Source organism: Trachinotus anak, unplaced genomic scaffold (genome assembly GCF_046630095.1).
Source record: "Trachinotus anak isolate AG129_WGS33_773 ecotype Australia unplaced genomic scaffold, CSIRO_AGI_Tana_v1 ptg000012l, whole genome shotgun sequence".
Taxonomy (NCBI): domain Eukaryota; kingdom Metazoa; phylum Chordata; class Actinopteri; order Carangiformes; family Carangidae; genus Trachinotus; species Trachinotus anak.
In genome coordinates, this window is record NW_027273863.1 from 8,498,418 (window position 1) to 8,510,600 (window position 12,183).

Genomic DNA, 12,183 nt, shown 5'->3' on the forward strand with positions numbered 1-12,183 from the left:
GATGTCACGAAAAGCTGTTTTGACACAGCTGTACATGCAAGGCTACTGGGAAAACAACATGTGGTTTGGAGTCAATGTGCAGGTGTAACCTTTTTTTTTCTATATTTTAGATTTTAAAAGTTGCAGTTTAATTTCTGGATCTTGAGTCTCAACGGTCTGACTGAGACACATGAACATTGACCAAAAAGACATGGCGTCCTAAACATTTGGAAATTTGGTTGTACTGTAACTGTTGTACAAACATTGCTAAGTTAATTAGTGAATGATAATATGCATTTGAAACTTGGGGTAATGACTATAACTGTGATACTTAAAAAAATTAGATATTGATGTTAAAATAATACACATATGATAATATTGTAATGGCAAATGTAAGGTCTTGTGGATCTTTTGTTTTTCAGATCATCTGGTCAACTCTTCACTTTCCATTAAGTGTAATTGTTCACTGTGTATGCTTTTGTTACAATAATAATAATAATAACTTTATTTATACTGAGTTTACAAAGTGCTTTGACAGCAAGGCAAAGGCAGCAACAACAATATTACAACAGAAAGCCAGACAGTAAGGCCAAACAAAAGCAGGGCAGGAATGAGGTAAAGTCCGAGAGAAAAGACACATTATACAGTATACTTCAATATAAGTAAAAACAATTGAGAAGCATAGAATCTGTGAAAAAAAAGCAATAAAAAACACAATCAAAGGGTGATATAGCAAACTGATAATAAAGAAGATAAGATAAAAGTACAGTTAAGTGTAATTAATTAAAAAAAAACACAACAAACACCTTGAACAAAGTTAAGGATGAATTTGACTGATGGCATTATTATTATTTAAAATTTTCATCACATTAATATTGTTTGTGTGAATTATTTTGCCCTGTACTCTGATATTGTGACAGTCTTATTTGAAGTTGCGCTGTAGTAAAGAATGTCAGTGCATCTTCTTATGTCACACTGGATGGGCTATTTGTAGTATGCAGTGAAAGAATGTGAAATAACCATTCACTCTGGTTCACCCTGGTAAAAACACGTAGCAGAAATTTGTCTTGAAATCTTGTTTCAGTGAATTAGCCAAACTCAACTATATTTACAGCTAATGCTAATTACATAATTACTACGATCCATCTGTTTAATGAGTGTTTTAGAGCTCTCCTCAGGCAAACTTTGTAAATGGGTTACAAAAACAGAAGTCGTCCTCTGATACACAACATGATCTGCGTTGCCATGCAAAAAAAAAAGAAAAAAAAAGAAAAATCTGAAGCTGGTTTGTTACGTATCAATGTCAGGATTGATTCTCTATTTTTATTCCTCATCACACAGGACACATGCAGGTTGGGAATGGACAGAAGGATCACTGTACAGAGCTGTCTCCATTGATGAAGAGCCATGATGCAGGAATAATCTGTTATCTGCTATTGAGCAGCTCAGCTAGCTACTAATACATCACAGGCCCTGACACGTCCTTCAGTACCCCGGAGAGCTTCCTCCCAAATGAAGGAGCTACAGTGCACTGCCTCACATTTATAGTATTAGTCTTGTTATTAAGATATAAAATGCAAGTGTATCCACCAAATCAGTGACTCAATATTTATTTTGATTTTGAGGTCAGATTCATTTTAAAGTAAGCGTTAAAACACCTCAAGATTTTAGAAAGGACTGTATGTGGGTAAAAAAAAAATCTTGTCATAAAATAAATGAGCCATCAACAATCCAACATGTCTGTTTAGGACATAAAACACGTTCCAATTTGAAACACAGCCCACAGATTGCAAAAAGAGATGACGAACGAAGAAACCAAGCTGCCTCTGAAAAGCACAAAATGTTCATCCACCCAACTGTCCATCACGTGTCCCTGTTGCTCTAGTATGGATGTGAGAATCTACTGTGCTCACTGGTCGTCTAAAACACTGTTATGTAAACCTGTCAGTTGTCTTGTTTGGAGGAAAACATGCAGCACAGCCAATATATCAAAAAAGGAAAAATGTTGCTTCAGTGATGCCTCTTACCATTAACGGAGTTATGTGTTAGTCTCTTTTTTGTGACGTCTGCCATTTTACCCGACATGGAAAATATGAAAGTGCTTTTATCAGAGACATTATAATTTAGTGCATGTCAAATGAAATCAAGGTGCATCTTTTATCTGAGAAAAGCAGGATTGCCATTGTGAGTTCATCCTTTAGGATTCACGATTTTCTCAAAAACACTTTGCCTCAGACCAAAATATCTCAACAGCTATCGGGAGAATTGCCATGAAACATTATGTTCCCCAGAGGATGAGTCCTACCTATGTTGTGTTGCTTTGACCTGTTGTCTAGTGCCACAAGCTGGTCAAGGTCTTACCCAGGGAAAGCCTATCCGCTTAGTTGTTCTCCATGTTTCATTATAATTTGCAAATGTTAGCATGATAACACACTAAGCTAATATGGGAAACATGCTAAATATCAGTATGTTAGCATTGGCATTGTAAGCATGTTAGCATGCTGACGTTAGCTTTCAGAGTTCATGGTATGACTCAGTTTTTAATCCATTATCCAAAAGAGTCATTTGTTAATTTTCTGTAAGTGCAGAAATAGATTAATCGACTACTGGTTTCAGAGGTTTTCATTTTATTCATTGTACATCATAGTCTTCTAGATGTTTGTTGATTCGTCTTACAAACTGGAAACCTGGATTAAAAACACAGATGAAGTATGACACTGACATTTCACCCACTGTTATTCATTTTATGTCTTTGTTGGTTTTCCCAGTTGTCTTGATTTCAGCGCTGTGTGGTGCCAACCGTCAGGGCTGCAGGGGTTTTGGTGTCCAAGTTTGGCTGACGGGCCGCTGTAGTAGATCTCTCCCCACTGTCCATCGAATCTCGCTAATGAAGTAGACAGATTGATCAACCTTTGCTCGTGTTTCTTTTCCATTCTCTATCGTCAGGGAGGGAACACTTAAAGGAATTGCATCGTCCGCATTGCTTCATTTTATGTGGAGGCTCTCTCCGGATGACATGATGTTTGTGACCCTAATTGATGCATCAGTGTACTGAGGTTGCTGTATTTCCTGTGTACCCTCAAGGATACGTTCATCCTTGAGTTACTGTGCGTCAGCCTGTTACCTGTGTTATTTGCTTTTAAGTGCATTTTAATGACAAGACAGTTAACTTTACATGAGGCTTTAAAACTTAAAATGAATTCTTCACAATGTTTGTTGTTCTCCTTTGTTAGGACTGAAAAACCGAACCAGGAAAGCCCTGGGTTTACGAAAGAAAGACAAGGATACAGACACAACGTGAGTTTGCTCAGACACACGGTTTCAATCAACTTCAATCAGTACTTGACAGCTTTCAATACTCACACACACTTTTCAGTCAGTATTCAGACTTGACATGCAGTCCTGTTCATTCACATCCTCAAACTGATGAATTTTCAAGTTGCTTTCAATGTTTGGTCAGATTTGTATCAATTTTTTACTGATTCTCTGATGAGATTGTTTCTGAATTCAGTCAAAATTTGCTCATTTTAGATTATATTCAGGTAAAGTTCTTACACTGCTGCCTTTACATTGAGAACTTTGACTCTCTTTTGTTAATTCAAAAAAAGGGTGGGAATTGGTACGACAACTTGAGGACCATATTGGAAGATATCTCAGATTGAAAGAGAAAAATATGTATGCGTGTAATATGTAGTTTCATGAAAAAATGTCCTCCTCTTCTTGTCACCTCAAACAGGAGCTCACCTGACAAAGAAGGAACCGGAAGTGGAAAGAAAGGAAGTGTATGTACATTTCAAAAATTCTTGAAGTATTCTTCAAGTAGGACTTCCAGTAGTACTTCTTCAAGTACTTGAAGAATTTCCTGTTTGTTGTCTCCTTTTTTCAGGATTTGGAAAGATAAAGTGGTATTTAACAAATGTAATTATCCAAAGACAGATGTGATAAAGTGTTAGTTGATATTTTAGATATTTTAATGTACTACCATCTTATTTTTGTTACGATCACTGTGCAAGAGATGAGATCTTGAAATGCAGCGACTTCACTACAACCAAGATGAGGCAAGAAAACTGAGTGGCCAACATTCACACAGGTTATAAACAAGCCAACAGTTTAGCAAATTCAATTCTGAACCACTTTATTCAGAGGTGAAACCAAACGTAAGCTCAGTAAAAAAGCACATTGCACAGGGAAACAGATACAGAAAGTACTGTAGCTCATAATTGAGGAAGTCAGTCTGTAAATTGTGGATAAAGGTTTGGGGAATAATTTAATAATTTTGCCATTTGCTTTTGTTTGAATAAGTGGTTTGGGTTAATAAAGGGTTTGTCTGAAATCCTTCTTGATCATCTGATCGCTTGTATTTTTAACCCTGTGTAACTTATTTATAGCTATTTTGCTGCGTTCCCATGTCTCAGTCACTACGTTTGTGTAGATAAATTACCAACAGGAATGATGGCCAAAACCCAAGCTGTAACAATCAGACTCTCTCTTTTATTTGTTTATACAAAAACGTGCACTTGCACATTTAATACTAATATTGCTTGTTAACTTAGATGTAAAACTATTCTCTTCTTGTCCTATCTTTTCTCCGTTTTGTCAATAGAGGAAGGCCAATGGGGCTCCCAATGGTTTTTATGGGGAGATTGACTGGGACAGATATGTAAGTATTCACAGCCTAGTCCTCGTTTTGCTTGTTCCCCTTATTTTTTATGTTTTCGACCAAGCAGAGACTCTGCAGCTTTGTGCATGAAATATACGAGTGCCGTTGCAATCGGTGACATGTAACGCTGGGTTTAAAATTACTGAGTAAACAATGCAACTGGAGTGATAGCTGCATATTCTGTGAGTCAGCAGGAGCTCCAGCCAGGAAGCTGACTGTCTCAGGCAAGACATCTGTGAAATCTGATCCACATTTATATGCAGAGCTGGTCAGAGCTAAGATGTAAGCAGTGCCTCTGTTACAGTGTGTGATGGGCTAGACATGACTGTCACCCTTCCCTCTCTCTCTCTCTCTCTTGCAGGCCTCTCCTGACGTGGATGAGGAGGGGTTCAGCCTCCGGCCCGGTGACGAGGGCGATGATATCCTTTTAGTGAAGAGTAGAAGCAGTGGCAGGAGCAGTCTTGGGACTCTTCTCCTTCACAAACTATTGACCTGTTTGGCTGAGTGACTTATTGGATGAGTGTTTCTCAGCATTAAATAGGCCAAGTCAATACTCCCTCCCTCTCTTGCCACATCACATGTGTGTCCATGCAGTGGCAAAAAAAAAAGAAGCAGTAGGGCAGCCGGTGAGAGTCACATTACATCTAGACTAGCTTTCTCGGTTGTCACTGAGCCACAGTTCTCATTAACAAATGACCTGCAGTTCACTGGTATTTTAAGTTTTTGCTCCCGCAGGTGTCGGCAGCTGTATGTTTGAATTGGAGTCATAGAGAGCTGGTACCATGGGGACTTCTCCTGAGCAGGGTGATTTAGCTGAGACAGAGTGTCAGTTAGCAGCAGATGGAGAAAGCGAGAAGACGTCTCACTCCTGTGCTGCTGTGTTGCTCTGCACATGAACAGTGTGTCTGAGACAGATTATATAATTTCAAAGGATATATTGGCTCTAAATGCAGCATAGCATTGAATTAGTCTCCATCTCTCGTCTAACATGTCGTACTTATTCTACTTTGTCCTTGACAAGCTCTCACCAGCTTCCAAAGGAAAGCACTTTTTCTCCTCCAGCGACTCAGAAGACGACGAGGACAGCAAGAAAAAGTTTAAAATCAAGATCAAGCCGCTGGTGTCGGACAGTGCCAAGTGTTTCCCTCCATCTATGGACGAGCTAAAAGCCTCAGTGGGAGGCCTGGCACTCTCTCCGTCTCTGGTGAGTGCTGCTGATCAGCACACTTGTTCTACTATACAGTACGAAAGGGCACAACACACACACACGCACGCATGCACACACTTCACTTACATATCTTTTAGTAGCTTTTGATTGGTATCACTTTCACCATGCCTCTTATCTGTTTAACTCTCTTTCTGTGCTTTATGTTTCTGTTTTTTATCTGCTGTCATCTTGTAGAGGAGAAGTCCGGTAAGCCTGTCGCACATTTTCATCCTTGTATCACCATCAAGCGATTGCATGGCATGAGCTTACCTAATGGAAATGCTCGATAAAGTGTTCCCTCTTATGATAGTTCACTTATAAAAGTGTCTTTATGGCTCCACCTTTTTTCTGCATGCTGCCTCACCTTCAGTGTTTGTGCCCCTCTTCAAAAAAAAAAATCACTTCTTTTTGTTTCTTCGGTTTTTTTCTGTTTAGCTACAGCTTTACTTGAACCTGTCTGGCAAAGCATCTGTGTTTTATAATGCACAGTAATCATAACACACACACACACACACACTAAGCTTCAAACCTACTGATTTGGCCTCAGTGGAGCTTACATGCTGAGCGACCTGCTACTTTCGGCGTGCGGCTCTGTGTGTGTCGGTCGTAGGTGATGCTGGTAATGTCGTCCTTATCTCCAGGGTGTTATGGCTCACGTTGCATTATTAAGGCTTTGCGGTGAAAGTAAAGAGGTGTGGTGTGTGCAGTTTAAGTTGGTGTCCATTTGACTGATTTGTCACTCACTCTCTGACCCAGGTGTGTTCTCTCTTCCTTTTTGCTGGTCTCAGAGACGCAGCCCGGTGAGTTGATCACTCCATCTGCTGGCTGTTTGGAAGCAGACAGCCTGAAACACAGCTTCCTAATCCCTGCTGCCTGACCTGTTTTCAATTGTGCAGTGCAGAGTTGAACAGGATACAGAACATCAATCTTAGACAACGTAGAGCAAAATCTGAAAGATTTTTCTTAGAGCAAGTGAAAAGTTTATATACAGTATTTCCTATGCAAATATTCCAGTCCTCAGAAAATTCTTATAGAAGTGAAAATATCTGCAACTTGGTCTCAGTACAACAAAGCATTGAGTAGAAGAATAAAATGACTCAGGGTGAACGTGTATTTACAATATCTTTCTCTGCTTTCTGTCTTTATTATCTGTGTCCTTAATTTGTCCTTTTTTGTTTCTGATCGTATCTTTTACAGGGACAGATAAAAAGAAATTTGTCCTGTAAGTACATCCGTTTGAACGTTTGTCTTTTCATCTAACCTTCGTCTTATAATGAAGCAGCGTATTTTTCCTGTAGACATTTAATCAAATGCAAGAATGGCAGCAAGTTTTTCTGTTTCTCTTAGGTGAGGAGATCGCCAGACCCAGACGCTCCACCCCTACTCCAAGTCCTGCTCCTGAGATGCCAAGGTCTGTGACCACTGACAAACTAAATATCCCTTCTTATCCGTCTGTATGTTGTTGGTACCAGGTGTGATACAGGAAGTGCTCTTCATAGTCATAATAATCCAATCCAGCAAATGCAGTTAGTTAATTATAATCCATTTTATATCAAGAAGTCAAATTTCATTGTTGTCGTTCTCCTTCTGCAGTGACAGGCTCTCACAGAATGTTCCTGCCTTCTTTGGGCTGCCGTCAGAGACCAAATATGCCAGATATGATGGTCCGTCACTTATCACTAGTAAATGACTCAGTATAAATGAGACATTAGTGTTTACAGACGTGACACTGATTGTTTTTTTGTCATTGACCATTCACAGTGGTTCCTACTGATGTATGGGGAGAATCAAGACCACGCTCAGAGTCGCCGCTGAGCAGAAGTTTCCCAACAGGAGGTGAGCTTAAGGTTTAGATACATCAGTGTATATTTAAAAAATATTGTATCTGTAAAGCTGAACTGACCTGAACTGTCCTCCTTGTTGCAGCTCCTCCTCCTCTTCCTCCAAAAAACATTCCATCCAGAAGTCACTACGGCTATCCTTCAGACTCCACTGGAGTCACCGCAGCTGATCTACCCAATGGAAGAGCAGCTCGCAGCTCTGCCCCCATCTACCTGAACGTCCTGTCCCCCGCCTCTTACCGAGGCTCCCCGGGCCCTGACCTGGACGACGTGTTCGGCCCCCTTGACAGCCCCCGCACCAGCGAGGAAACCGTGTCACCCAGATGGGTCACTTTCACTGATGATAGACCCCCACCACCAGATGAACCCGCTCCCCCACCGCCACCGGACTCTCCTCCTCCAGACACGCCCTCATCCACACCTTCCACCCCCTGCCTCTCTCCTGGACCGCCGCCAGATGAGCCCCCACCTTCGCCCCCACCTTTTTCTCCTGGGTCTCCTCCTCCTTTCACGCCACCGGACTCACCCCCCTCCATTGTGCTCGGACCTCCTCCTCCAGATGAGCCGGCTCCTCCACTGCCTCCTGACTTTTCTCCCTCTAATTCGCCCCCGGTCTGCCTCGACGATGAAGCGATCGATGAAGAGGTGCTGCAGTTTGCAGAGTACTGTTCCTCCCCTGCCCCCATCAGCCCGGTGCCCCCTCTGCCAGCAGAGCGGAGGTCCCCTCGGCCAGGAGTCATTTCTCCCCTGGTCCTGGGGGGCGCAGGGGGAAAGAGGACTCCAGAGGGTGCATACCTGAGAGATGATATCCCAGACTTCGTGGGCTCGCCCAGAGAGTTGACGCCGAGCTTCAGGGGAACGCCACCTCCTCTCCCCCCGACCACCTATAGGTCTATCATGTCTTCCCCAGGGCCCTACTCAGGCAGCAGTAAGTACTCTGGTCTCTGTCTAAATGTTTGTACTTACCAGTTGTATTGCCGTCATACCGAGCGTAATCTGAGGCAAACTTTGCCGTTTGTCCTGCTTTGATTGTAAAAATGAGAATGATGCTGCCATCAGTGGCACCAAAAAAGCGACAGAGATGTCTGAAATGCAGGTCAAAGATCACAAAGAGTTGTGATCTGTTTATGTTTTGTTAGGTGTTAAAATGTAATCTGATTCAGCTGCAGGACACTCACCAACATCTCATGACCAGCAATCACTTTTTATACTTGCTGTTGTTTTTTTAAGTAAATATAAACTTGATATTTTTTTAATTTTTGATAAAGATACAACACTGATATGAAATATTATTCTGACTCAATGGACTCATTGTTATTATTTAGGAATCTTTCTTGAAAGCTTGTAGCAGCTGATATACAGCTGGAGTTAAATGTGCTATATCTAAGTTTTCTCCGCCGCCAAATGTGGTTCCTTCCTGGGGGCAGGTGGTAGTGATAAACGGCTCTTCAGCCATAGCTGCATTTACAAGACGGAAAGTTAGAACACGCCCTCCGAGCAGCGGCATTTGTTCATCCTCTCCTGGTGAACTGAGGGCAGACTTGATGCCACAGTGATTCACTATCACAAAGTACTGTTATCAGATGAGATGGGCCAGGTCTAGCATGCTAACTTCAGTGGAAGGAAAGAAGTGATAGAAAAAGAAGCAAAAGAAGAGTTAAGATTGGCGTTGCGCTGAAATTTGATGCTGTACTCGCCGCTTAAACTTGATTTCTCACCTGAAGTGCCAATCTCCAGAGCTATGACTCACCAGGCAATATCTTCTTTTGCCAATGTCTTTGTAATAACGCGATTGTGGATCATATACTTCTTTATATTTCTCAACCTCACCCAGTAGTCTCTCTTCGTCCGTTGCGCACATAGAGACAGCACTGGAGGGAAGTTGAGCTGCTACGGGAGCCGGGAAGAACAAAACAGTTTTTTCTCTGAGAAAAAAAAGTAGTTTTTCAGCAAATAGAACGGTGGTGTGAGGTAACCAGCCGCCGCTGGTGTCAGGGATGTACATGGAAAATAATAGGGAAGACTGTTTTGATGGTGTCTTGTTTGGCAGTGATGTGTTTTGGCATTTAGTTGTGGTTGGCAAAATATTTGAGCTGTGGAAATGAAATATGAAACATGATATCACAGCACAGACAGACAAACAGAGCTGAGCTGATGGAAGTGAATACAAAGTGAATTTGGTCATTTTCACAGAGCGACTACGCTGACAACCTCAACATTGCCGCTCTGTGAAAATGACAGAAGTAGAAATGTTGGAGCTGATGCTGAATAAAAATCTCTCGCTGTGATCTGAAGGCAGTGCTAACTACAGACACTGGTATGTGCTGCAGGCCCCTCGTCTCCAGCTCGTCCTGCCACGCCTCAGTCTCGAGGCAGCCCGGTCCCTCCACCTCCTCCTCCTCGACCGTCCTCACGACCGAAGCTGCCTCCGGGGAAACCAATCACAGACCTGGTACATGTGAAGTGTCCTCTCATTTCTGTCTTTGCCTTCCTACTCCTTTGACACTACATTTTATCCTGATTTTTAAATGACATTGGTGAATAAATTCTGTATGAGTCTTCCTTTTCTTCGCCCTCGTACACAGCAGATTCACAGTATGTGTGTATTGTCTCCAGACTCGGCCGTTTAGTCCACCAGTTTCAGGCAGCCCCCCGCCTTTTGCCCCCCTGGCCCGGGCAGAGAGCTCTTCCTCCATCTCCTCCATTACCTCACAGAGTGCAGCGTCCACTCCGACACTAGGGAGGGACCTTAACATGTCCACCACAGGTACAGTCCCAGCAAGTCAGCCTGGTCTTTTCATTGTTCTTTAGAGCCACATCCACATTGTCTGTTGCTCATCATTGTGTCCTTGCCTCATGGTCCTGTCCCTCTCCATTATTCTCTCCTCCTCATATCTCTGCTCTCGCAGAGGCCACACAGCCTCTGGTATGGTTTGACCACGGCAGGTTTTATTTAGCTTTTGAAGGTGAGTCCAGCCACGACGCTGCTGTAGTCCCATCAGTGCATGTACTGAAAGCACCTGCCCTGTTTCTATCTGCAGTCTTCTCCACGCTCATGTTCAGTGAGCCAAAATATTGCTGCACACCCCATCCCATGTCCCGCTTACTCACCTAGAATCCACATTAAAAATGGAGGGTTCAGTTCTGCTTTTACTTGTTTATACTCCCCTGTCCTCTGCGTGTAACCCATGGCTTAGCTTTTCATCAAACAGGGACCAACCAAGGAGAATAGATGTCGTTTAACGTTTAGATTCTTTGTTTCTGGTGTGTGTGTTTGTGTGTGATTATGTGTGTGTGTGTGTGTTTTCTTCAGGATGCTCCAGAGGACCCAGTCCACTCACCATGGGTCCCCAGGACACTCTGCCAGTGGCAGCTGCCTTTACAGAAACCATCAATGCCTACTTTAAAGGCGCTGATCCCAGCAAGTATGCTTGCATTGTCTCTTTTGGACAGTGTAACATTACAGATGCACCAGCCAGTTTATACAGTTTATAATTTTGTTATGAGTAGAGTTTTTTTTTTTTTTTTATCATAATGTGCCGAGTAATGTTAAGTTTAAGTTTAGGAGAGACCGAGGAGAAACTCTTATAGCCTCTTTTTAAAGTCTAACATAACATTTCTAGTAGCTACTTCAACCTTTGATACTAAAGAGATTCTGGGAGTGTATATTTTTGTTGAGCATGATGTCTGACTTCTGCCTCTTTTCTGTCCCAGATGTGTTGTGAGGATCACAGGGGAGATGGTGCTGTCCTTCCCTGCAGGCATAACAAGGCATTTTGCAAGCCACCCAACTCAACCCATCCTCACATTTAGCATCAGCAACTACAGCCGACTGGAGCAGGTTCTCCCCAATCCACAGCTGCTGTGCTGGTAGGAAAATGCATAGTGAAGCCTTACTTGCAGGGAAAACTATATGAACATAGGTCACGATGTATCTACAGTGTCATTTATGAAAATCAGATGATAAAGAACTGGAAAAAAGAATGACTGGTCATTGTTCTATGATAAATAATGCATTATATAGAAATTGGCTGAATCAGATATGTACCTGTCATCCCTTAGTGATTCCACAACAGACAGTGTAGACACCAAGGAGTTCTGGGTAAATATGCCAAACTTGATGAGCCATCTGAAGAAAGTGGCTGAACAGAAGCCTCAGGCGACATACTACAACGTGGATATGATCAAATATCAGGTATCTATCTATCTACTGTATCTGTCTATTGCATCTGTCCATCCATCTCTCTCACTGTCCTGTGTTTCTGTGTGTCTCAGGTATCAGCAGAGGGGATCCAGTCCACTCCTCTGAACCTGGCAGTGAGCTGGCGAGGCGATGCCATCAACACAGACCTTAGAATAGACTACAAATACAACACCGAGGCCATGGCTGCCCCTGTGCCGCTACACAACATCCAGTTCCTGGTACCAGTGGATGGAGGCATAGCCAAACTCCAGGCCATGATCCCACCTGCCACCTGGTGAGGATTGCTTGTATT

The 12,183-nt window shown here is 42.5% G+C and overlaps 1 protein-coding gene across 3 annotated transcripts in view; it reads left to right on the forward strand.

Moving 5' to 3' along the window:
* The window catches only part of sgip1b (SH3GL interacting endocytic adaptor 1b), a 46,752-nt gene that overhangs the window by 30,214 nt on the left and 4,355 nt on the right, over window positions 1–12,183 (forward strand). Inside the window, exons 7-24 of one of the 3 annotated variants that reach the window (XM_071490754.1) lie at window positions 3,213–3,276; window positions 3,716–3,761; window positions 4,583–4,639; window positions 5,001–5,058; window positions 5,668–5,843; window positions 6,042–6,053; window positions 6,635–6,646; window positions 7,044–7,068; window positions 7,194–7,257; window positions 7,440–7,510; window positions 7,608–7,682; window positions 7,773–8,615; window positions 10,018–10,139; window positions 10,304–10,454; window positions 11,001–11,112; window positions 11,402–11,557; window positions 11,750–11,882; window positions 11,963–12,165. In XM_071490754.1, the coding sequence (XP_071346855.1) occupies window positions 3,213–3,276; window positions 3,716–3,761; window positions 4,583–4,639; window positions 5,001–5,058; window positions 5,668–5,843; window positions 6,042–6,053; window positions 6,635–6,646; window positions 7,044–7,068; window positions 7,194–7,257; window positions 7,440–7,510; window positions 7,608–7,682; window positions 7,773–8,615; window positions 10,018–10,139; window positions 10,304–10,454; window positions 11,001–11,112; window positions 11,402–11,557; window positions 11,750–11,882; window positions 11,963–12,165 (2,380 nt within the window). Of the gene's footprint in view, window positions 1–3,212; window positions 3,277–3,715; window positions 3,762–4,582; window positions 4,640–5,000; window positions 5,059–5,667; window positions 5,844–6,041; window positions 6,054–6,126; window positions 7,069–7,193; window positions 7,258–7,439; window positions 7,511–7,607; window positions 7,683–7,772; window positions 8,616–10,017; window positions 10,140–10,303; window positions 10,455–10,596; window positions 10,654–11,000; window positions 11,113–11,401; window positions 11,558–11,749; window positions 11,883–11,962; window positions 12,166–12,183 lie in introns of those variants that run through there. The other 2 variants (XM_071490752.1, XM_071490753.1) reach the window with 2 other exon arrangements.